Below are 25,809 nucleotides of genomic sequence, written 5' to 3'. Positions count from 1 at the left end.
GTGTAGGTCAATAAAGCTGACATATATGTCAGAAATAGCACTATTCTTTTTTAGCAAAAACATTACATAATTTACTCTTTTCATATATCTTTATAATGAGTTGTGCTTTCAATTCAACAAAGACTCTACAAAACGGATGCAGGACTTTCCCAAAGGATTTGTACAGCAGGAAATTTGACCAACTGGAGGTCCATTTCTCACAGTAATAAACAAAAAGGCACAAAAGGATATAAAATACTAGTGGATGTGACAAAACTGAAGTCAAGAAAAAAATGAACACTTTCAAACCTGCATAAATGAGGGAAAATAGACAAAGAAAATAAAGTTACAATTTTAGTAAAATTATGTAGGTTAGAATCAAATTCCTTTTTCATATACATTGGTAACTTTCTCCCTTCATTTTACCAACCTCCTTTCCTCTTGGTACCTTAATTTTTTTTTCTTAAGTGAGCTTTCTATTAGGAGGATATGTTTGACTTAGGGGCTGGTAAGAAATCACATCTAGCCTAAAGGAATAGAAGGGACCATTCAGTGTTAGTAGCCTCAGTCAGAGGAATCAGAGTCAGCCTCAGAGAGGGCTTCTTAGAGCCCTCAGGGAGCGTCCACTCTTATGCAGCTGACAACCTGAGTCTGGATTGGTTCTACAAAAGAAGCTCTGGCCTGGAAGTGTATTTTATGGAAGAAAAAGACAAGAATGGCATTCCACTCTCTTATCACTATTTGCTCTGCTTCTGGTCTTCATAGTGCAACAAAACTATTGAAGAGCTTCCTCCAGTTACGCTCTCCATTTCAAACCATCCCTCACACTGAAGGGTAAGCTAGCTAAAAATGTCAAGCAGTCTAGGCCATTCTGTCCCCTTAAACTTCTCTGTGCTTCCCCTTTGCTTAGGAAAAAATTCAAAGCCTTCCATGACCTTGTCTTTACAGCTATCCGTCCCTTTCCAATTCCTACTTCAAGTTCTATTAATACCAAAATTGCTGTACTAATGGTTCTCATATCCTGTTTCCTCCTTTGTCCATGCTATTCTCTTTGCCCTGAATACTTTTCTTTCTATTCTTTTTCTAGCTAACTTTTACTCTTCCTTTAAGTCCCAGTTCAGGAGTATTCTCTTCTGGTATAATATCCCTCTCTGTACTACAGCATCTTGTGTTTACATCAGTCAGGACCTTCTCTTCTTCTACTACCTCCACCTCCACCTCCACCACTTTCATAGAAGCTAACAGTTATTGAGTGCCCATTCTGTGCCAGGCACTTATGCTTTGAGTGTACATTCTGTCCAGTCCTCACAACAACCCTGTAGTGCACATGGTATAAATAAGGAAATCAAGAATTAGTGAGTCTATCTTACCCCGATGGGTTATAGAGGAGCCAGGACTCCATCCCAGGCTGAGGTAATCCAGAGCTTGGGTTCTGACTCATCATACTAAACTGACTCAAAATCTTTAGCACGGTGCATTGAAATGAATGAGTTTTGGCTCTATCATCACACCATAGCTCTCAAGTACCCAGGCCAGGTGTTAATGCCATATTAGGGTTCAGAATATAGTATATACTTTGTAAGTATTTACTGGACTGATTTATCACTTTACAGGAACAGCGATTTCATAAATCCCTTATCACAAACATGGGATGCTGATCTCTCTTATCTATTAATGTGGCATTTTTTAACACTACAGGGACAGTCAAAGAACTAAAATCCCAAATGAAGAGAAGACACATGTGATTATTTAATTAATTATTCAATGAAACTACTAGTCACATAAAATATGGACTAGTACCAATTAAGAATAATAATACAGAGAAAAAATGTTAAAGGCTATCATTCACCTTATTAAAAATTAACTCAAAATAGATCACAAACTTTAATGTGAAATATGAAACTTTAAGTAAAAAATATAGAAGAAAATCTTCAGGAACTAGGGCTATACAATGAGTTCTCGGATATGACAGCAAACCACAATCCATAAAGGGAAAAATTTATAAATTGGATTTCATCAAAATTTATACCTTTTTTCTACAAAAGACTATTAAGAAGATGAAAAGACAAGCTACAGACTGGGAGAAAATGTTGCAAACCAAATATCTAACAAAAGACTAGAATTTAAGATAGGCAAAGAACTCTCAAATTTCAAAACTAAAAAAAGAAAAATCCAATTAGAAACTGGACAAAAGATATTTCACCAAAGAGGATAGACATAAGCACATGAAAAGAGATTCACAATCGCACACCATTAGGGATATGTAAATCAAAACCACAATGAGATATCACTACTCATCTATAAGAATGACTAAAAGAAAAAATAGCATCAACAACAAATGCTGGTGAGGATGCAGAGAAATTGGACCACTTATATATTGCCGGTGGAGCGTAAAATGGTAGTCAATTTGGAAAACAGCTGGGCAGCTTCTTAAAAAATTAAAAACTTAAAAAACTAAAAACCATACAACTCACCAACTGTACTCTTGGCACTTATCACAGAGAAATGAAAACTTCTATTCATGTAATAACTACACATGATGTTCATAGAAGCTTTATTCATAATAGACAAATGCTGGAAACAACTCATATGCCCTTCAACAGGAGAATGGTTAAACAAACTGTTTGGCATATCCATGCCATGGTTTATTATTCAAAAATAATAACTCAGCAAAAAAGAACAAATCATCAATATATACAACAATTTGGATAAGTCTCAAGGGAATTATGCTGAGTGAAAAAGAGCCAGTCCCCAAAGATTACATGCTATAAGTTTCCATTTACATAACATTCTTGACATGAGAAAATTAGCGAAATGAAGAACAGGTTAGCAGTTGCCAGGGTTCAGGGATGGGGTAAAGATGGGTGTAAGAGAGGTGGTTGGATGTGGCTATAAAAGAACAACCAAGAGATTTTTACAGAAATATTTTATATCTTGTCTGTATCAATTTCAAGATCCTGATGGTGATATTGTAACACAGTTCTGCAAGATGTTAATACTGAGGGGAACTGGGTAAAAGGTACCTGGTCTCTCTCTGTACTTTTTCTTACAGCCACATACCAATCTACATTTATTTCAAAATAAAAAGGTTGATTTAAAAAACTTCACTTTTTTTATTCAGAATTTTTTTTTAAATAATAAAATTCAATACTGATTCAGTGAAATGAAGAATTTCCTTATCATTGATTGCTGGGGATATAAAGCAATGTAGCAATACAATTCTAGGATTGATTTCCTACAATTCCACTAAAATGTAGCCTAAGAAAATAATTCTAAATAAAAATCCTGAATACAGAAAATAGTTTCAGGCACAAAGATCTTTATAATAGCTGTAGTAATAAAGAGTTAGAAACAATCAACATGTCCAGAGTGAGGAATCATTAAGGAAATTATGGTATACCTCACTGATAGAAATTAGAAACTGGAATATCAAAATTATGGCAATGATATAAATGTAAGAAATACAAATAGATATCCACCGTTTTCACTTTATTTCATGAAAAGAAATAAAGATGGGTGGAAACAAGAGAAAAATGGAGAGAAAGAGAAAGGACAAAGGGAACAGTAGGATAAAAATTAGGTACATGGGAAACTAAACTATATATCTTCCTGTTAGGCGTATACTTGGAGGAATTAAGAGCTGGAACAGGAATGGACATTTGCACACTGGTGTTTACGGTGGCAGTGTTCACAATTTACAATGGATGGAGGAGTTCTAAAGGTACATCAGTTGAGGAATGGAAGGGGGAACTGTGGGGTATATATACAATGGACTACTGAGCATCTGCAAGAAGGAATGAAGGTATGAGGCTTGCAATGAGGTGAATGAAACTTGAGGACAGTATGTTGAGTAAAATAAGCCAGAAGCAAAAAGAAAAAAATATTATAATGCCTCATTAATATGGGCCAAGTATAATGTGCAAAATCTGATAAATGAATTTGAGCGCATAGGTTATCAGGGGAAGGCTTATTGTAAAAGTTCTTAGATTGTAAGCTCTTACAGCAGTCACATCTATTCCTGAGTTGTAACTGTTATTTCTAAATTCTGAGATGTTGAACTTTTTGTGTATAACCTCATCATTCATCCTCTGGAACTTTGGGTATCTGTGTGATACCTGAGACCTCTGAGAGTTCTGCAGCTCTGAGAGTCAGCATTATCCCATACGTCAACTGTTAAAGAAGCTGAAAAAGTGATCAGACTTCAATTAGAGATATGAATGAAGGTGGTCTAGGTAGGACTAAGGTAAATCAGACTAAAGGGCAAAGGCTGATACTGGCTGTATTTTAAAACTTCAACTTCTGTGTAGGGCCAAATGAAGAGATGTTTATTTGATGCAAAATTTATATTTTCAGTAACACACTATCTAGTCTAACTTGTATGGTCAGCTTAGTTGAACACCATAATCACATGGGCAAAAGATTAAAAAGTATTTACAAAGTCCCCTTGAAGGATTGGAAAAAGGTAGAAATATTAAACTTCCCCACCTGGAGAAAGCCTAACATTCTTGCAATCTTTGGGAAATGCCAATTTGATGGGCCAGGCCCTCAATCCTGGGGCTTGCCCTTGTGAAACTTAGTTCTGAAGAGGAGAAGCTAAGCCTACTTATGAATATGCCTAAGAGTTACCCCAGAGAACCTCTTTTGTTGCTCAGATGTGATATCTCTCTCTATGACAACTGTGCAGGTGAACCCACTGTCCTCCCCATTACAGACATGACTCCCAGGAATGAATCTGGCTTTGGCAACATGTGATAGAAAGCCTTCTTGACCGAAAGGGGAAAGAGAAATGAAACAAAATAAAGTTTCAGTGGCTTAGAGATTTCAACTAGAGTCATGAGGTCATTTTGGAGGTTATTCTTATGCAATACATTGATATTCCTGTTCAGGTTTTGTTGTATTGGAGTAGCAAGAGGGAAATACTTGAAACTGTTGAACTGAAATCCAATAGCCTTGCTTCCTGAAGATGACTGAATAGCTATAGAGCTGCTAAGGTGTGTCTGTGTGATTGTGAAACCTTGTGACTTTATCCAGTATATGAACAAATGAATAAGAAAAAAAAGGACAAAAAATTAATAAACAATAGGGGATTGGACGATATGGTATGTTTTGAGTGTTCTTTTTTACTTTTATCTTTATTCTGACTTAAAAAAATTTTTTTGGAGTAATGAAAATGTTCAAAAATAGATTGTGAAGAATGCATAGCAATATGCAAACCACTGATTGTACACTTTGGATGATTATATGGTATATGAATACATAATCTATCCCAATAAAAAGGAAATAAAATTCAATATAAAATTGAAATTTTAACAGAAAAGTAAAAGGCAAATCTTCAGTTTAAAAGGATACTTCCGAAATAGTTGCTCTTATAAATTTAAAGTACTAAAAAATGTTCATACCACATGGAGGTTATTTATATAGATGTTAAAGAATATATTTATTGTACAAAAGAGGTAGAGCTGTAAATACAAATGAAATTTAAAATGAAATCATCTGCTTTATTCAAATCTTTCTAGATGCCAGTGTGATACTGCAGAATAAATACCAGCCCTCTTTTAAATGTCAGAGCATGTTTTTCATACTTTCCAGTAAAATGCCACAAGAAGATTTCCATAAGGCATTCCAGTGAACAGGAGAAATGAGGCACCACAGAACTCTGTCCAACTTCTACACAGAGGAAAGCATTCTTCTAGTTCATTAGCAAATGTGTGCAAAGGCAAGGAAGTCCCCTGTGGATAAGAAAACCACTTTCTCTTACCAAGGACAGCTTCCCAAAGAGAAGAAAGAACTAGGATGAAAAAGATTAAAGAAAAATGAAACAGGTACAAGATGATGAATAGTGGTCTCCACATTATATGCAGTCTTTATCTACTCATTATACTAAATTTAACTGGCGTAAACCCTTAATTATTTCAAAACCAGTCTTCTGGAACCCTCAGCCTGCCAGATCTCAAGCTGGACTCAGAAGTAGCCAGAAAACAAAAGAAAGACTTTTGAAACACCTTTAACGACAAAGAAACAACATCCAGAAATGACCAAAATGTCTGCAATTAGCCAGCAATTCCAAGGTGATCAGATCTCAAATCTGAAGAAGTACTTGTGTTAGCTGCAAGATTCAAAAGGTCAGTCCTGACATGAGATGCACAGCAATTATTTATTGAATGAATGAATGAGATAACTGGAATCAAATAAGAGAAGAGAAAAGAGGGAAGAAGTAAGTGATGGCTACAATCACAGCAATCAGAAGGAGTTACTGGTACGGGATGTTCCTTACTCAAAACAGAAAGGACAGGAGGCAAAGGCATCCACTTTAAAATTGCAGCCATTGGCTTGCATCCGGAATATATAAAGATGTCTCAGAATTAACAGCCTCATAAAAGAAGGCAAAACATTTCAATTAACACTTCACAAAAGAAGATATATTGGTGGGCAATAAGCACACTTAAAGATACTCAATATCACTGGCCATCTCGGCAATGTAAATCAAAACCACAACAAGAAACCACATCACACCCACTAGGATGGTTATCATTAAAAAAAAAACAGAAAATGGCAAGTGTTGGTGAGGATGTGGAGAAGCTGGAACCCTTATACACTGTTAGTGGGATTGTAAAATGGTACAAGACAGCACTGTGGAAATCAGTTTGGCAGTTCCTCTGAAAGTTGAATAGAATTATCTTATGACCTCACAATCCCACTTCTAGTACACTCAAAAAAGTGAAAGGAAGGACCTAAAAAGATATTTGCAAACCAATGTTTACAGCAGCAATGCTCACAATACCCAATGGTGGAAGCAACCCAAGTGTCCATCGAAAGATGAATGGATAAATAAAATGTGGTATATACACACAATGGAATATTGTTCAGCTGAAAAAAAAAAGAATAAAGTTCTGATTCATTCTACAGCATGGATGAATCTGAAGAAAACATGTTGAGTAAAATAAGCCAGAGACAAAAAAGATACATATAGTATGATCTCACTTACATGAAATACCTAGAATAAGGAAATTCATAGAGACAGATAGTAGATCACAGGTTACCAAAAGCCAGAAAGGGGAAAGGGGGCATTATTGTGTAATGGGTGCACAGTTTCTATTTGAGGTGATGAAAAGGTTTGGGTAATGGATGTTTGTGATGGTAGCTCAATATTACGTGTGTAATTTTTTTTTTTTTTCATGGGCAGGCACCGGGAACCAAACCCAAGTCTCTGGGCATAGCAGGCGAGCACTCTACCACTGAGCCACCGTGGCCTGCCCTATGTATGTAATTTATACCATTGAATTGTACATGTGAAAGTGGCAAAAATGGGAGATTTTGAATTACATAAATATTGCCACTAAAAAAGTTAAAAAAAAAAAAAAGATGCTGAACATCATTAGCCCTTGAGGAAACACCAATAAAACCACAACGAGATACCACACACACAATAAGAACGGCTAAAATTAAAAAAAAAAAGAAAAAAACTGTCATAATCTAACAATCCCACTCCTACGTATTTACCTAGATGAAATGAAAACCTATGTTCACACAAACAATTGGGCACAAATAGTTATAGTGGCTTTATTTATAATTGCTAAAAACTGAACTTGCCCCAAATATCCCTCAGCTGGTGGATGGATCAATGATCTCTGGTATACCCATGCAATGAAATACCACTTGGCAATAAAAAGAAACAAATTCCTGATACTTGCAACAAACATAGATGAGTCTCAACTGCATTATGCTAAGTGGAAGAAGCCAGACTGTTATCTATTCGATTGCACTTACACGACATTTTTGCAAAGCCAAACTACAAGACAGATAACATATCAGGGGTTGCTAGTAGTAGCAGGGGATAGGAAAAGGGGTTGTTAAAAAGGGGCATGGGAGAACTTTGGGGTGTGATGGAATTGTTTTATATCACAGACCGGTATATCAAAAGAGTGTTTTGATACTCATTGTTAGTGTTCGCAAATTAGACCTTAATTTCTTTTTAATGGACAAAAACTGTAGTAGTTGGAGTCATGGCCCTTTCTGTTTTGCTGGTGTTAGGAGGGGGGTTGTGGTGGGGAAGGTAAACATATCCTGAATTTCAGAAGCAGAACCAGATGAATAGAGCTTTCTGAAGGAGAGGTCACTGGATGGATTAGCAAGATTTCTTTTGCAGAGAACTGAAATTCAAATTAAACTAATTTACAGATACTGGAAAGTCTCAGAGAACCTAAGCACAGTCTAACTCAGAATTAGTTGCTTTAAATTTTTTTTTTAAAAGAACGAAATCCACATATTACATAAATTTCATTCAGAGCTCTCTCTGTTTCTCTCTGTGTACCTTTTTCACTCTTCTCTCCTCCTCTGGAGGCTGCTTCCTCTAACTTCTTTAGTCTACGTGGGGTGGGGGGTGGGGTAAAGTGGCCACTGATGGTGAATGATTGGTTTTATGCATCAACTTGGCTAGGCTACAGAAGCAAGTTATTTAAGTGAATACTAATCTAGGTGTTGCTGTAAAGATGTTTTGTGCATGTGCTTAACTCTAAGGAGATTACTCTCAGTAAAGTAGGTGGGCCTTATCTAAGCAGCTGAAGGCCTTTAAAGCAAAAGCAGGTTTCCTGGAGAAGAAAGCCTGCCTGGCCTTCCCCAGCATCAACTCCTACCCCAGTTCCCAGCCTGCTGGCCTTCCCCACAGACTTCAGCCAATTCCCTGAAATAAATGGAGTATCTATACAGTGTGAGCGTGTGTGTGTGTGTGTGTGTGTGTACACCTAATACATATATGCATAGCCTTTTTTTTTTGGCATGGGCAGGCATTGGGAATCAAACCCAGCTCTCCAGCATGGCAGGCAAGAACTGCCTGCTGAGCCACTGTGGCCCGCCCAACAGAGCCTTTTATATAATATAATATAGAGATATGGTTCACACACGCACATATCTCCTATTGGTTTGTTTCTCGAGAGAACCATGACTGGTACAGATGGAGCATCTCTAGCTAACACTTTTCACCTGCTATAAGCGAGTGTAGTTCTGTCTCAGTTCTAGTTCCAGAATTCTGGCAGATCTACCTTGGCCCTGCTTTGATGAGAGGTCCACTGCTGGGGGTAGGAGTGAGGATTGCCAAGTTGACAGTATGTTTCCTTCCACACAACCATGTGGAAGGGGAAGGAGGAAGAAACTCTGGAAAGCAAAGGGGCTGAGCAGACAAAACATTTTGTACATTATACCTGTCGTGAGCAGTCTTTATCTTTACAGCAGGTTACATTTCTTAAACACTGTGGTAAGGTCAAGCTAAAACGGTCATTGTCCTAATTTTTATGGTGGGAATACAAACAATTAACAACAGTTTACACCTCCGATTAAAAGCCCGATGCCAAATACCATTTTTTAACCACTTATAAATTATAGGATAAATATTTCTAAAGTTTATATTCATTGATTTAAAAGGGTAGTTTATTTTATATGATACCGAGCAATTTATTTTATATGATACCGAGACAGTAAATTCTTTGACTTAATTTGTCTACGACTGACCCAAAATATATAAACAATCAAACAAAACAGAATCAAGACCAAATAGAATCTAGCCCTATACACAAAGTAAACTTTTAAAAGTGTTAAATGCATGAAGCACAGTCAATATTTTTACCATAAGGCTTCATGATTTCTGTCTCATTTTTGCCATAATAAAACCAAATGTGAATGATCCATTCAGTCAGGGCCAGGGCACAAAACAGATTTGGGCAGAGAAGGAAATTCTCAAAAACACAGGACCATAAAATGGCTTATGAGAAGCTGATCCTGAAGTGTTTGTTTTTCTGATTTTTTTTTTTAACATAGCAAGAAATAATCATTAGAGATTAAGTTACCACAGTAGAAGGCTTTCTGTTTCTTTGAGCTACCGTCTTATTCAGGTCAAACTGCTGACTTTGTATTCACCCCAGTTATGCAAGGCACATACGCTTTTAAAATGAAGGCATTGACTCTTAAATGCAGTAAAACTTCATCCTTTGAGCGCTTATCACATGGCGTTTCAAAACATCAAAGAGTCTAAAGCTGTGTCTTGAATGGTGGCCAAACCTCAAAAACCACAGCTCTGAGTTTGATCACGAGCCTACAAAATCAGAAGCCTTGCAACTCCAGCCACGAATTATTTTTTTAATCTCGTAATAAGATGCCGAAGTGGTCCTTTTCAGTTAATAACTTTAAGGCTTAAAGGATTAGATGAAATTTATGACTATAAAGTAATGAGATTGGTTTTATTATTATTTTTAAAACAATTTTAACCTCAAAGTCTGCCTCCGAACTTGCCCTTATATACCTAAAAGCAGTATCCTCAAGTACTCTCCCCACCCCAAGGGGCCACCTTTCTCTGGATTCCTGAAGTGGAAATAGGATTGTCACATGGATTCCTGAGTTAGTCCAGGCTACCCAAGCTAAGCTATCACCTCTGGCGACCACCACTATCATCCCTGGATTCCAAATCCCTGCTCCCAGCTATTCTCAACCCCTGTTTATTGTCAGGCTTCCTGAAACTGGTTATTTTCTCAGTACCCTGTTCTATCCCAAGTGTGGAAAACCACTCCTCTTTCATTTTTCAAAGTCTAGTAATAATACCTAATTGGTGTATTGAAGGTTTAAAGGTAACAAAGGGTGATTATAGCACACTGTAGAAAACAACTTCAAAGTGAGTTCTACATAACATTATTAAAAGTTTCTCAGGCTTCCTGATCACCCTATCCTTAAGCCTCTTTCTTCTACCAAGATTTTGGAGCCTTCTCTCTCCCTCAACTCCAAACCCTCTCCTATCTCTCTTCTATTACCCACTATTATCAACCTTAGCCAAAAACAGGGCATTTCTCAAATTTCTGTCACTTTATTTTTCTTTCAGTCTTTTCCTTCTAGACACTGCCTACAGTCTTTACCTCTCATAACTGGAAACAAACAACCAACCAAACAAAAACCTGTTAAGGTGTTTTCCAAGCAAAAGTTCCATCTTTCTGGATTACTTGGCAAAAGCTATAGCATTTCCCTAAAATAATATTTTTTCTTCCTATTATGAAAGCATGCCAGAAATTTTACAGATGATTATGATATTCTTCAAAAAAACCCCATGAGAAATTATTCACTTACTAAAATGACATATCACTCAAAGCAGTTTGAATTATCTTTTAGACAATGTCCTAACTCCCCAAGAAAAGTGACATACTATTGTATAATCTCAGGACACCCTCCTTTTCTTCAATTCCTTTACTTGTCTATCATCTGCTTTCATCTCTCATTCCATCATTCCTATATACATTTGTTCATTCAACCAACCAACCAATTGACATGGTGCTGGGTATGGGAAACACTTTCCTTGTACTCAAAGGACTCAATCCAGAAGGGGCTGTACCAGTGCTATTTATGAACCAAGGGGCCAAGAGACAAAAAAGATAGGTGAGGGGTAGGGAGGAAGAGTAGGGGGAGGAGAGAGGGAAGAATTCTATGATTAGACTGAGTTTTGAAGTCAGGAGATTTTTATCAGGCTGTCACTAGTTACATGCAGACTTCAGGCTTGAGAAGGAAAGTTGCTGCCAGCCCATACAGATTCATGACACCTTTCTGCAAAAACTAATAATGCCACTAATACCTGCTTCCATCGTGAAAATACTGTAAATCTGTAGTTGGTGGAATGCTTAAAACAGAATTATCTTATAGTTGAATTGTCTATGATTGTCTATAATATATATTACAACATTATACACGGCAACAATGTCAAAATTACTGATGCAGTTTACGATGGCCACATTTGGGAACTGGGGAATGGGAAGTGGAAAGTGTCAGGTACGAAGTGGGACACGGTACCATATTGATGCTAAATTACTTGAATGTACAAATGTACTTCCCTCAACAGATAGAACACATTCAGAAGTTTCTAATGGAGAAGAACTCATTCACAGAAGGGTAAAAAGCCTGCAAAGAAACCCTCCATCACAAGAGAGAAAGCAGATAATGAATTTCACACCCAAGGAATTACAAATAACAGGACTATCCAAAACAACTTCATAATATGGGTCTTAAGATGTTCAGAAAAATGAAAGTACATATATATATATTTTTTACTTTTTTATTGTATAATATAACATATATACAAAGCAAAGAAAGAAAAAAGCAATAGTTTCAAAGCACTCTTCAACAAGTAGTTACAGGACAGATCCCAGAGTTTGTCATGGGCTGCCATACCAACATCACAGATTTTTCCTTCTAACTGCTCCAGAACATTGGAGGCTAGAAGGAATACTTTTTTATCATCACAATCAACTTTTTCTGAAAAATAACGTATATACAAAAAAGCAAAAAATTTCAAAGCACCTCACAGTAGAACAGATTTCAGAGTTTGGTATGGCTTACAATTTCACATTTTTATCTCTAACTGCTGTAAGATACTGGACACTAAAAGGTTTCAGGACTTACGTGATTCAGGGACCCTTCTGGAGATTATAGGTTTCTAGAAAGTTACCCTAGTGCATATAATCTTTTATATATTGCGTTAGGTGCTCTTTAGGATTGGCTGCAATGGTTTTAGTTGGGGTTTGGCAAGTTATGATGGGTAGCAATGTCTAACTTAGCTTGCTCTCCAGAATAGCCTCTCAACTCTACTTGAACTCTCTCAGCCACTGATACCTTATTTGTTACACTTGTTTTCCCCATTTTGGTCAGGGTAGCATTGTTAATCCCATGGTGCGAGGGCCAGATTCATCCCTGGGAGTCATCTTCCATGCCATCAGGGAGACTTTTACCCATGGATGTCATGTCCCATGTAGCAGCGAAAGCAGTTATTTCACTTGTACAATTGGGCTTAGAGAGACTGAGGCCACATCTGAGCAACAAAAGAGGTCCTTCAGAAGTAACTCTTAGGCATACCTATAGGTAGGTTAAGCTTTTCCACTATACACATAAGCGTCACAAGAGCAAGCCTCAAGATCTAGGGCTTGGCCTATTGATTTGGGTGTCCCTGATGTTTGACACAGTATCACAGGTTTCTCTGGTGGTAAAGCTTAATAGTTCCATATTTTTTCTCTTATTCCTCAAGGGACTTTGCCAATACTTGTTGATTATCTGCTTCATATATTCTAGGAGGTATCCAGACATTACATTAAGCTATACAGGATTAAAGGGCCTCAATCTTATTTGGGGGTCCCTGTGTTCTGATTGTTTAAATGAACCATGCAGACAGGTTGAGTTAGATCATGTGCTACAGAAAATTTCAGTTCCAGACCAAATAAACCTTTCTTTCTTTGTTCTCAAAGAGAAGGTGAGTTTCTAAAATACAGACAATGCCTTCCTTACTCCTGTGTCCTAAATTACCTTAATCCTGGCCCGATTGCTTCATTCTTATCTTTAAATACCAGGTTATACATATATAAAACAGCCTCTCAAAATCCAGAAATAATAATTATCACTCTGGATGAAATGTGACTGCTATAAGAGCTTACAATCTAGGCCCCTGTTTTCTTATAAGAAAGAACATATTTTTAAAAACTTAAACTGTCCAAAATTTGAATTGTTTTTCATTTGTTCACTCATTCTTTTTGTTCATACAACCAAGAAATACTTACAACTATTTATTTACTATGTGCTAGAGGAGATCAACTTGCATTATACCTGTAACTCAATTGTTGTCTACTGAATTTCACAAACACGACTATGTGCGGGGAATATGCTACATCAACTGAATTCAATTGTTATATCAATTGAGTTCAAAGTCAAGAACTACCTGCTGTTTTATTATTACAATAAGAGATCTTCATAATGACAATTTTGAGTAATCAAGAAAACCTTACTGGTGGGAAGATGGCTGAATAGAGCAGCTCAAGATTTGCCCTCCTCCATGGAAAAGTCAGAGAAGGGATAGGAGGGTGACTGAGGTGGTGATTTGGGAGTGCGGCTGACCTGGGAGAGCCTTCTGCACCACATGTGGCAGCCCTGGTTGCAGAGGTTGAAGAACTGAGAGGCAGAAGGTTGGGGTCTGGTGTGGAGGCGCGGAGCTGTAGAGCCTGTGGGAGTCTGCAGATGGGAGCCTGGGACTGGGAGGTATAGCCAGGACGAATTCCTTGGGTACGCTACCCTCACCAGCACAGCCCTATTGCCAGCAACTCACCCCACACCCCACACACCCGAACCCTGTCATCGGCTCCCATTCTCCATACTCCAGGCACTCCTACCCCACGAGACCCTGGGGCACGTGCCTGCTGCACACCCCCACCCCAGGTGCAGCCCAACCCATCTCTCCTGTACCCCTCCCAAGCACTACCTCCCCCTTTGGGCTTCCTGCAGACTGTTGCCAGCACATGAAGGCTGTGGGTACTAACCTCATACCTAGGCTACCCCTGCCCCCCACTACCACCCATAGTGTCATACAGCTTCACCCCGCCATCCCTGAGCTCAGTGTATCAATTTACAGCACTCCCAGGACCATGTATGCATATGGGCCCCCAATCACATCATTCAGCTCTGAGAACCACACTTTACAGCAGTCCTAGAACCACGCATGTGAATGGACCTCAGCCACACTTCCCAGCTCTGAAAAAGTGCCGACCTGCACAGCTGGGTCACATCTATCCCAATCCACAAAGGCATAATTCCGACCTGCTGCCACAAGTCTATGTATGTGCACAAAGGGCCCTGAGCTTAGACCACCACACACCACAGTTATGCCCCCAAGACTTGTGCACCTGCACAGCTACATCCTCCCTGGCCAATGGGCACCCACATTCACAAGCATCAGTGTAACATCCCCAACCTGTGACTATACCTGCCCTGAAACAAATCACTGCACTGAGTGCCCCACCCCATACCCTGCTCCCTGCTGTACAACCATCCCACAAACACAAGGCCTTAGACTAATAAAAGAAACCAACTCCCATAGTAAATCAATCAAGATATTTACATGCAACAAAGACAGCAGATCACTAAGCATATCACAATGCAGACAGATATAGCCCTGCCTAATGACCAAATTAAAACACCAGAGGTGACACAGATGTTGGAACAACTAATCAAAGAGGTTCATACAGCTCTACCTAATAAAATAAGTGGGAAAGCAAACGATATAAAGGAGATCAAGAAGACAGTAGAAAAGCATAAAGAGGAATTTGAAAGAATAAATAGAAAAATAGCAGAAATCACAGAGGTTAAAGACTCTGGTGCCTGCCCATGGAAAAAAAGAAAGACTGTTGACCAAATGAAAAACATACTAGAGGCACACAACACCAGATTTGAAGAGACAGAAGAAAGAATAAGTGATATAGAGGACAGGATAATTGACTTCGAAGACTCAAAACAGCAAATGGCAAAAAAAGATGGAAAAAATTGAGTGGGAACTCAGGGAAATGATACACAAAACAAAGCGCACAAATATAACAATCATTGGTGTTCCAGAAAAAGAAGAGAGAAGTAAAGGGCTAGGAAGAATAGTTGAGGATATAATGGGGGAAACTTCTCAACCCTCATAAAGGACATAAATATACAAGTCAAAGAAGCCCAAAGAACTCCAAACAGAATGGATTCCAATCGGCCTTTCCCAAGGCACATACTAATCAGTCTGTCAAATGTTGAAGAGAAGCAGAATATGCTGAAAGCGGCAAGAGAAAAACAATCTACTACATACAAGGGAAATCAAATAAGACTGAGTTCAGGCTACTCAACTAGCACCCCGGAGGCAAGATAGCAGTAGTATGATACATTCAAGATCCTAAAAGAGAAAGACTTCTAGCCAAGAATTCTGTAGCCAGCCAAATTGTCCTTCAAAACTGAGGGACAGATTAAAGCTTTCACAGACGAAGAAGTCCTGAAAGAATCTGTCAACAAAAGACCAGCCCTATAAGAAATACTAAAAGGAGTTCTGCCAGCTGAATAAAAAAAACAGGAGAGGGAGGTCTGGAGGACAGTACAGAACTGAAGAGTACCACTAAGGGTATTTTAAAGAATACAAAGGGAAAAAGGGAAAAGAACATATAGAGCTGACAAATGAAATTTAAAAAAGATAAGGTGGTGGAATCAAGAAATGCCTTTTCAGTAATAACTTTGAATGTTAATGAACTAAATTTAAAAATTAAAAGATGCAGATTAGCAGAATGGATTAAGAAAGATAATCCAGTCATATGCTGCTTATAAGAGACTCATCCTTGACACAAGGATACAAATAGATTGAAAGTGAAAGATGGAAAAAGATTTTCCATGCAAGTTGTAACCAAAAGAAAGCTGGAGTAAAAAAAAAAAAAAAAGAGAAAGCTGGAGTAGCTATACTAACATCAAACAAAATAGACTTTAAATGTAAAGACATCATAAGAGACAAAGAAGGACACTGTATACTAATTACAGGGTCAATTCACCAAGAAGCTATAACAATCATAAATGTTTACACTCTGTGCTGGTTTGAGGGGATGTATGTCCCCTAGAAAAGCCATGTTTTAATCAAAATCCCATTTCGTTGACAAGTGCTGGAGAGGATGTGGAGAAAGAGGCACACTTATCCACTGCTGGTGGGAATGTCAAATGGTGCAACCACTGTGGAAGGCAGTTTGGCGGTTCCTCAAAAAGCTGAATATAGAATTGCCATATGACCCAGCAATACCATTGCTAGGTATCTACTCAGAGGACTTAAGGGCAAAGACACAAATGGACATTTGCACACCAATGTTTATAGCAGCATTATTTACAATTGCAAAGAGATGGAAACAGTCAAAATGTCCATCAGCAGACGAGTGGCTAAACAAACTGTGGTATATACATACAATGGAATATTATGCAGCTCTAAGACAGAATAAACTTATGAACCATGTAATAACATGGATGGACCTAGAGAACATTATGCTGAGTGAGACTAGCCAAAAACTAAAGGACAAATACTGTATGGTCTCATTGATATGAACCGACATTAGTGAATAAACTTGGAATATGTCACTGGTAACAGAGACCATCAGGAGATAGAAATAGGGTAAGATAATGGGTAATTGGAGCTGAAGGGATACAGACTGTGCAGCAACAGGACTGGATACAAAAACTCAGAAATGAACAGCACAATACTACCTAATTGTAGTGTAATTATGTTAAAACATTGAATGAAGATGCATGTGAGATATAGGTTTTGTTTTGTTTTGTTTTCTCTCTATTATCGTTTTATTTCTTATTCTGTTGTCTTTTTATTTCTTTTTCTAAATCGATGCAAATGTACTAAGAAATGATGAATATGCAACTATGTGATGATATTAAGAATTACTGATTGTATATGTAGAATGGAATGATTTCTAAATGTTTTGTTAATTTTTTTTAATTAATAAAAAAAAATCCCATTTCGTAAAGGCAGAATAATCCCTATTCAATACTGTGTGAGTCTGTGATTAGATCATCTTCAGTGGTTGATAAACTGGATTAGGTGATGACATGTCTCCACCCATTTGGTGGGTCTTGATTAGTTTATGAAGTCCTATAAAAGAGAAAACATTTTGGAGAATGAAAGAGATTCAGAGACAGCAGAGAAGAACGACATAGCCATGAAAAGAAGAGAGCCCACAAGTCAGCGACCTTTGGTGAGGAAGAAGGAAAATGCCTCCTGGGGAGCTTCATGAAACAGGAAGATAGGAGAGAAAGCTAGCAGATGACACCTTGCTTGCCATGTGCCCTTCCAGCCAAGAGAGAAACCTTGAACTTCATTGGCCTTCTTGAACCAAGGCATCTTTCCCTGGATGCCTTTGACTGGACATTTCTATAGACTTGTTTTGATTGGGACATTTTCTCAGCCTTAGAACTGTGGACTAGCAACTCACTAAATTCCCCTTTTTAAAAGCCATTCCACTTCTGGTATATTGCATTTCAGCAGCTAGCAAACTAGAACATGCTCCAAATCAAGAAGCTCCAAAGTACATGAGACAGACATTGACAAAACTGAAGGGAGGCATAGATGTTTCAGCAATAATAATAGGGAACTTCAATACGCCACTCTCCTCTATAGATAGAACAACCAGAAAGAAGATTAACAAGGAAATAGAGAAGCTAAATACGTGATAAATGAGTTAGACCTAACAGATATATATAGGTCTTTGCATTCCAAAGCACAAGGTTATACATTTTTCTCTAGTGCTCATGGAACATTCTCCAGGATAGATCATATGCTGGGGCACAAAACAGGTCTTTATAAATTTTTAAATATTGAAGTTATTCAAAGCACTTTCTCTGATCACAATGGGATGAAGCTGGATCTCAATAACCACCAAAGAATGAGAACATTCACAAATATATGGAGATTAAATAAAACGCTCTTAAACAACCAGTGGGTCAAAGAAGAAATGGCTAGAGATATAAGTAGCTATCTGGAGATGAATGAAAATGAGAATACAACTACTCAGGACTTATGGGATACAACAAAGGCTGTGCTGAGAGGGAAATTTATTGCCTTAAATGCCTGTATTAAAAACAAGAAAGAGTAAAAATTGTTTCTTTGAGAAAATCAATAAAAGTGATGGGCTGCTAGCAAGACTGACAAAGAAAAAAAGAGGGAGGATGCAAATAAACAAATTCAGAAATGAGAAGAGTGTGTTACCACAGACCCTGAAGAAATGAAAGAAATCATAAGAGGATACTATGAACAACTATACGCCAACAAGCTAGACTATTTAGATGAAATGGACAAATTCCTGGAAACACACAAACAAGCTATACTGACTCAGGAAGAAATAGAAGATCTCAACAAACCAATCACAAAAGATTGAAAGAGATTCAATCAGTCATCAAAAATCTTCCAACAAAGGAAAGCTCAGGGCCAGATGGCTTCACAGGGGAATTTTATCAAACATTCCATAAAGAATTAACACCAATCCTGCTGAAACTTTTCCAAAAAATTGAGGAAAAGGAACTCTACCTAACTCATTTTGTGAAGCTAATAATATTTTAATACCAAAACTGGGTAAAGATGCTATAAGAAAGGAAAACTACAGGCCAATCTCCCTAATGAACATAGATGCAAAAATTCTCAATAAAATATTAGCATATCGAATCCAACAGCAGGTTAAAAGAATTATACACCATGATAAGTGGGGTTTATACCAGGAATGCAAGGATGGTTTAACCCAAGAAACTCCATTAATGCAATACAGCACATTAACAAATCGAAAGGGAAAAATCACATGATCATCTTGATTGAAGCTGAAAAAGCATTCAACGAAATTCAGTGTTTCTGATAAAAACACTCCCAAAGACAGGAATCAAAGGTAACTACCTCAATATGATAAAGGGAATATATGAAAAACTGATAGCCAGCATCATATTCAATGGAGAGAGACTGAAGGCTTTTCCCCTAAGATCAGGTACAAGACAAGGATGCCCACCGTCACCACTATTATTCAACATTTTGCTAGAAGTTCTAGCCAGAGCAATCAGGCAGGACAAAGAAATAAAAGGTACCCAAATTGGAAAAGAACTCTCAATATTTGCAGATGATATGATACTATACTTGGAAGGTCCTGAGAAATCTATAGCAAAGTTACTTGAGCTAATAAACAAATTCAGCAAGGTGACGGGATATAAAATGGATGTTTAAATATCAGTAACATTTCTATACACAAGCAATGACCTAGCTGAGGAGTCAGTTAAGGAAGAAATTCCATTCAAAATACCAACTAAAAGAATTAAATACTTAGGAATGAATTTAACTAGGGTTGTAAAGGATTTGTACACGGAAAACTACATAACATTGCTAAAAGAAATCAAAGGAGATCTAAACAGGTGGAAGGACATTCCCTGCTCATGGATAGGAAGGCTAAATATAGTTAAGATGTCAATTCTCCCCAAATTGATCTACAGATTCAGCACAGTACCAATTAAAATTCCAACAACCTCAGTGCAGTGAAGGATGCATTGACAGAGAAGTAGATCAGCGAACAATGGTGTATACTTATGAACAAAGGATGTGCTGCTATAAAAAGGAACATGTGAGGCATGCAACGATGTGAACAAACATGTGGAACATTTGGTGAGGCAAAATAAGCCAGAAACAAAAGAACAACAATGGTATGGTCACCTTTAGAAAAAGCTTATAAGAAAACAGGGGCCTAGATTGTAAGCTTTTAGAGCAGACACATTAAGTCCACAGTGGTGATTATTATTTCTGGATTTCAGAGGCTGTTTTACATATATGTATATAACCTGATATTTAGAGACAGGAACAAAGCCAAACAGATTGGGATTAAAGTAATTCAGAACATAGGGGTAAGGAAGACAGTGTCTATATTTTAGAACCACACATACTCTGAGACCAATGGAAGAAAGGTTTATTTGATCTGGAACTGAAATTTTCTGGAGTACATAATCTAATTCAACCTATCTGTATAGCTCATTTGAACAAGTGAAACACAGGAAGCACAGAATAAGAAAGAGGTCCTTTGATCCTGTATTGATTATTGTAGTGCCTGGAAACATCCTAGAGTATATTAAGCAGATAATCAAGAAGTACTGGCAGAGTCCCCTGAGGGAGGGGAGAAAGAATATGGAACTATTAAACCTTACCATCAGGGAATTCCCTGATACTGTGTCAAACTTTAGGGACACCCAAATCAATAGGCCATGCCCTCAATCATGAGGCTTACTCTTGTGAATCTTACATAGGTACCGGAGAAGCTTAGAGTACCTATAGGCATGCCTAAGAGTTACTTCCGGAAGACCTCTTTTGTTGCTCAGATGTGGCCTCAGTCTCTCTAAGCCCAACTCTGCAAGTGAAATCATTGCCTTCCCTGCTACATGGAACATGATATTCAGGGATGAAAATCTCCCTGGCAACATGTGAGATGATTCCAAGGGATGAATCCAGACCTGGTACCGTGGGGTCAACAATTACATGCTGACTGAAAGGGGGAAAAGAAGTATAACTAATAAAATATCAGTGGCAGAGAGTTCAAATAGAGTCCAGAGGCTACTCTGGAGGTTGCTCTCATGCAAGCTTCAGGCAGACCTTGCTTCCTATCATAACCTGCTAACCCCCAACCAGGACCATTCCAGCCAATCCTAAAGAACACCTAAGACAATACATAAGATTCCACAAGGGTTCCATGCACTAAAGTAACCTTCCAGAAACCTACAACCTCCAGATGGGTCCCTGTTTCAGATAAGTCCTGAAACCTAGCCCAGCCTATCCAGACCATCAGACAGTTCCATCTCCCTTTCCCATACTAGTGACAGATGCCTCCAATATGAAAAATTTAGAATTGTCATAGCCCAAACAGCCCTAAAGAGAGGTATGGAAAGATCAAAGGTGATGGTGGAGTTATACATAGAAGATAGGATTTAACAAATGAATATGAATCCTGAATCATTAAATTGATATCTCTTTTTAGTCACCAGTATTTTAGAGCAACTAGAACAAAAACCTAAAATTGTGAAATCATAACCCATGTCAAAGTCTGAAATATGTTCTACAACTAATTGTGGTGCTGTACTTTGAAATTTATTGCTTTTTCGTATATATGTTATTTTTCACAAAAAGGAAGGAAAAAAAGTCGGTTGTGATGATAAAAAATATTTAAGCCCTCTAGCCTCCTAAATTCTGGAGCAGCTAGAAGTAAAAATATGAGCAGATCATGTGGTAGCCCATGACAAACTCTGGGATCTGTCCTGTAACCACTTGTTGAAGAGTGCTTTGAAAACTATTGCTTTTTAATTTCTTTGCTTTGTATATATATGCTATACTATACAATAAAAAAGTTTAAAAAATAAAATAAATAGAAGAAATACAAAAGAAAAGAAAAGAAAAGAAAAGAAAGCCTTACTGTGGTAGTTAGATTCAGTTGTCAACTTGGCCAGGTGAAAGTACCTAGTTCTGTTGCTGTGGAGATGAGCCAATGGTATGTGAACCTCATCTGTTGCTCATTACCTCTGCAGTCGGCTAGGAGGTGTGCCTGCTATAATGAATGATGCTTGATTTAATTGGCTGGTGCTTAAATGAGAGAGCTCAACATAGCACAGCCCAAGCAGCTCAGCATACCTCATCTCAGCACTCTCAGCAGAAAGAAATCACCCCAGGGAAAGTTGTTGGAACCCAGAGGCCAGCAGAGATCACCCTGTGCCTTCCCATGTAAGAAACAACCTCAGTTGAAAGTTAGCTTCTTTCCTCTGAAGAATTAATGAAATAAATCCCCTTTTATTAAAAGCCAATCCATCTCTGGTGTGTTGCATTCCAGTAGCTAGCAAACTAGAACACTTACTGTACTAGTAAATTATTTGGAGGGAAGGCAAGAATAAATATAGTGCATTTCATAACGACTTCTAGAAAAGTGAACAATTTAACTCTCTTCATTTGAAGAGATAATTTGATATAGAAAATTCAAATATCCAGAAAGGGATACCTCTTTGTCCCAAGGAGTCCAGAGAGTTTACTCTACTTGATCATATATGAGCCAATTTTTAACAATTGAATGTTTTAACTCCAAAAAAATTTTTTTTAATAAATTTCTTCTCAATATTTCTAGTTTATTTTCATCACATCATGTAAAATAAGGGAACCATGCATAACTTTCTTACTGCTCCTCTTTTGTTATGCTACACAAATGCTATACAAAGTTAATGCTATACAAAGTTGCAGAAGGGACAAAGTACTACTTTAGTATACTGCTATTTCTCAATCTTGTAGACCACTTTATACCCATCGCTATTCCGTGGTCGCTCAAAGTTTCTCCAGGTCACTGACTACATCTCAGCCCTAACTCATTCTTCAAAACAAAACTATTCTTCCAGTACTCTACTGCAAGTATCTCAAGCTAATGTATGAACTAATGATAACAACTTAATATATTGCTGTTCTCAGGGAAATGTATAAAACAATAAGAGACAGAGAAATGTAGAATCTTTTTCCTATGGAGGGCCACTGACCAAGTAAAACTTAAAAACAAAATCAATGGTTATAAAAAGTGCCCCCAAATCAAGGATTGTGACAAGTACAAACCAGCTAGCATTTAACTTTAGTTTGAGGAAGAGAGGAAATGAAAATAAAATTGGCCTGACATTTGTATATAGTTTGCATTTGTATTTAGAGCTCTTCTGTAATCTGAAACAATGCTGTAAGTTCATATTATTTCTAGTGAAGAGATGAGAAAACTTAGGCTCAAAAAGATTAAGTTACTGATTACCAAATGGCAGAACGGGGACTCTAAACAATCCTAATTCCGAGCTGAGTGTTTTCCCACTATGCCACAGCTTCTATAAATACAAACATGCACAGCATCTAATTTTAAACTAAATAAAAGAAACATAAAAGTATATAAACAGAAAGGATAAAACTGCTTTATTTCCACATATGGCCACTGTAAAAAGAAGATGGGGTGGTAGTGGGAGGAAATGGAACAAGCTAAGGAGGAAAAAGAAGTAGAAAAACAGGACACAAAACATAAAAAAAAAAAGTGACCAACAGAAGAAAGGAGGGAAAGAAAGAAAAAGACAGGCTGGTATATCTGAAGGGAGGGACATCAGAGCCGATGTCTGGGCCCTCCAGGGCCCTCCCTGGGCCTCTGCGCTTAGCTTGCAGCCCTGCATCCCCTCCCGACCCTGCACCCCCTCCCGACCCTGCAGCCCCCTCCCGACCCTGCAGCCCCCTCCCGACCCTGCTCTACGAGCCTCCTCGCCCACCTCAGCCAGGCAGAGTTCCAGTATTTCCACAGAACCCAGAGTCCTGACCTGGTCTCATAGTCACTGCCAATTAGTCCTATTTCCACTTGCTTAGGGATAAAACTAAAAGCAAATTACTTCAGAAATCTGCACATCTCCTCCGTCTCTGAAATTAAAGGAGGGCAAGCAGTTGTCAGACACTATCAAAAGCCTTTGGGTATGATGGTAGAAACAGAACAAAAAACAAATCAAAAGCAGGGCTTTGGTCACTTAAATAGCCAATGCCTCAAATTACCTTAGGTACACATTTTTCACTTAAAATTATCATTCTATGTTAGATATACCATAGATACCAAATGCCTACATATAATCTACACATATTTCTAGCTTTTTGTTTTATTTAGTTAATTTATTATTTAGGAAAATTAGGTATATCTATATATATATTTTTACTTTATACTGTGATAAAATACATGTAACATAAAATTTGCCATTTTAACCATTTTTAAATGTACAATTTCGGGGCATCAACGGCACTCATGACATTGTGCACCTGTCACCGCTACCTATTTCCAAAACGATATAAGCTCTTTTTAAATGGCATAAACATCTCATATTACTAGTACTTAAAAAACTCCCTATTTCTTGGTATAGTGTTTTAATTAAAAGAACCAACTTGGGAGGCATGGCCTGGGTTTGACTCTCAGTTTAAGCTCTTAGTAACTAAGTGACTTTGGGCAAATTCCTTAACTTCTTTGAACCTTAGTTTCCTCATCTATAAAATGGGACGAGTAATACAGTAACAACCACATAACGTTGTTTTCATAGTTAAATGGGTTAGATGTTTGGGACTGTACCTGGCATGTAATGTGTACTCAATGTATGCCAGCTATGATCAGTATCACAATTATTATTATTAGCCGCTGCCACTGCTACCTAACAGCACAAAACTCAATGATATCTTCTTGCTTTTTCAAAAAAAAGATTAACATGACATCAGAAGTTTTAGAAAAACCTTTTCTTAGAATATCTGAACAGCAATCATAAGAAGACAGAAGTTAAATATTGAGGGCCACACCTATTAAAACGGCAGAGCAGAAGTGCGCTCTGACGGACAGCTCACCTCGAAGTCTATCAGGGGCAGGTCGGCGACCAGCGTCACAAGCAGCCCAGTGCTGTACAGCTCTTGGGCAAGCTGGGCCACCGCTTCTGTTGGGGGCTCCTTGTCACTTGTACCACACAGAATTTCTTTCATCGCTTGCAGTGATTTTGACACTTCTTCTGAAGCCTAAAAGTTAAAAGGAATAAGAAATTTCAGGGCGTAAAAAAAAACAAAGCCTCATTTATCAGTACCTGTTTAAATTTATCATCAAACAACACTGAACAGCTACAAGCAAACAAAAACAGAAACAATTTAGTAGGCACTGGTTTTTTTTTCATATTGGGATATATTACTAAGATAATATAAAAATAATCTCTAGTATTTCGACTTAGGCAACATATTTGAAACAAGCTTTCTTCAAACTGTACCCAGATATGGTTTAGCTTAGCTAGCAAATACCAATTTCACACATGGAAATTACACTGACTGTTTTGAAGACGAAGCAGCAGTGACTACAGCAACTAGTCTTCAATTAAAAGTCGTGTTAGAGTGTGTTTTTTTAAACAAATCTTTAGTTTCCTGATTTAACAGACTTATAAAATCATAAATTGGCAAAGCCTATAAACTTTCTTAATCCACTTATCCATCATATATAATCATTGAATTCTTTGCTATCTATCAAACCTGAAGACAAAAAACAAAAACAACTCATTAATTTTGAAGAACAACGGGCAGGGCAGGCCACGGTGGCTTAGCAGGCAGGAACACTCACCTGCCACGCCAGAGGACCTGGGTTCGATTCCTGGTGCCTGCCCATGTGAAAAAAACAACAGGCAAATCCAAAGAGGCAGAAAGTAGATTAATAGTTTGAAAGGACTAGGGAGAAGGTAGGGATGGGAAATGACTGCTAACAGGTATAGGGTTTCTTTCTGGGGTGATGAAACTATTCTGGAATTAGTGATGATGGCTGCACAAACTCTGAAAATACAAAAAAACACTTAAGTGTGTGATTTTAAATGGTGGATTTTGTGGGATGTGAATTATATCACAATTAAAAAAATCTTAAATGATGGCAAGAGGATGGGAAAGAAGAACAGGCTAATTTAGTTAAGAATTTTATTTGCTGA

General features: G+C 37.8%; 1 protein-coding gene across 7 annotated transcripts in view; it reads right to left on the bottom strand.

The window, feature by feature from the left end:
• CAB39L (calcium binding protein 39 like) overlaps positions 1–25,809 on the bottom strand; it is a 247,816-nt gene that overhangs the window by 79,769 nt on the left and 142,238 nt on the right. For all 7 annotated transcript variants that reach the window (XM_077158197.1, XM_077158199.1, XM_077158203.1 and 4 more), the window contains one exon: positions 24,704–24,868. In XM_077158197.1, the coding sequence (XP_077014312.1) occupies positions 24,704–24,868 (165 nt within the window). The remainder of the gene's footprint in view (positions 1–24,703; positions 24,869–25,809) is intronic.

The sequence above is a fragment of the Tamandua tetradactyla genome, chromosome 4 (genome assembly GCF_023851605.1).
Source record: "Tamandua tetradactyla isolate mTamTet1 chromosome 4, mTamTet1.pri, whole genome shotgun sequence".
Classification (NCBI taxonomy): Eukaryota; Metazoa; Chordata; class Mammalia; order Pilosa; family Myrmecophagidae; genus Tamandua; species Tamandua tetradactyla.
Note: the sequence above shows the minus strand (reverse complement) of the source record. Positions and strands in the feature narration are given on the sequence as shown.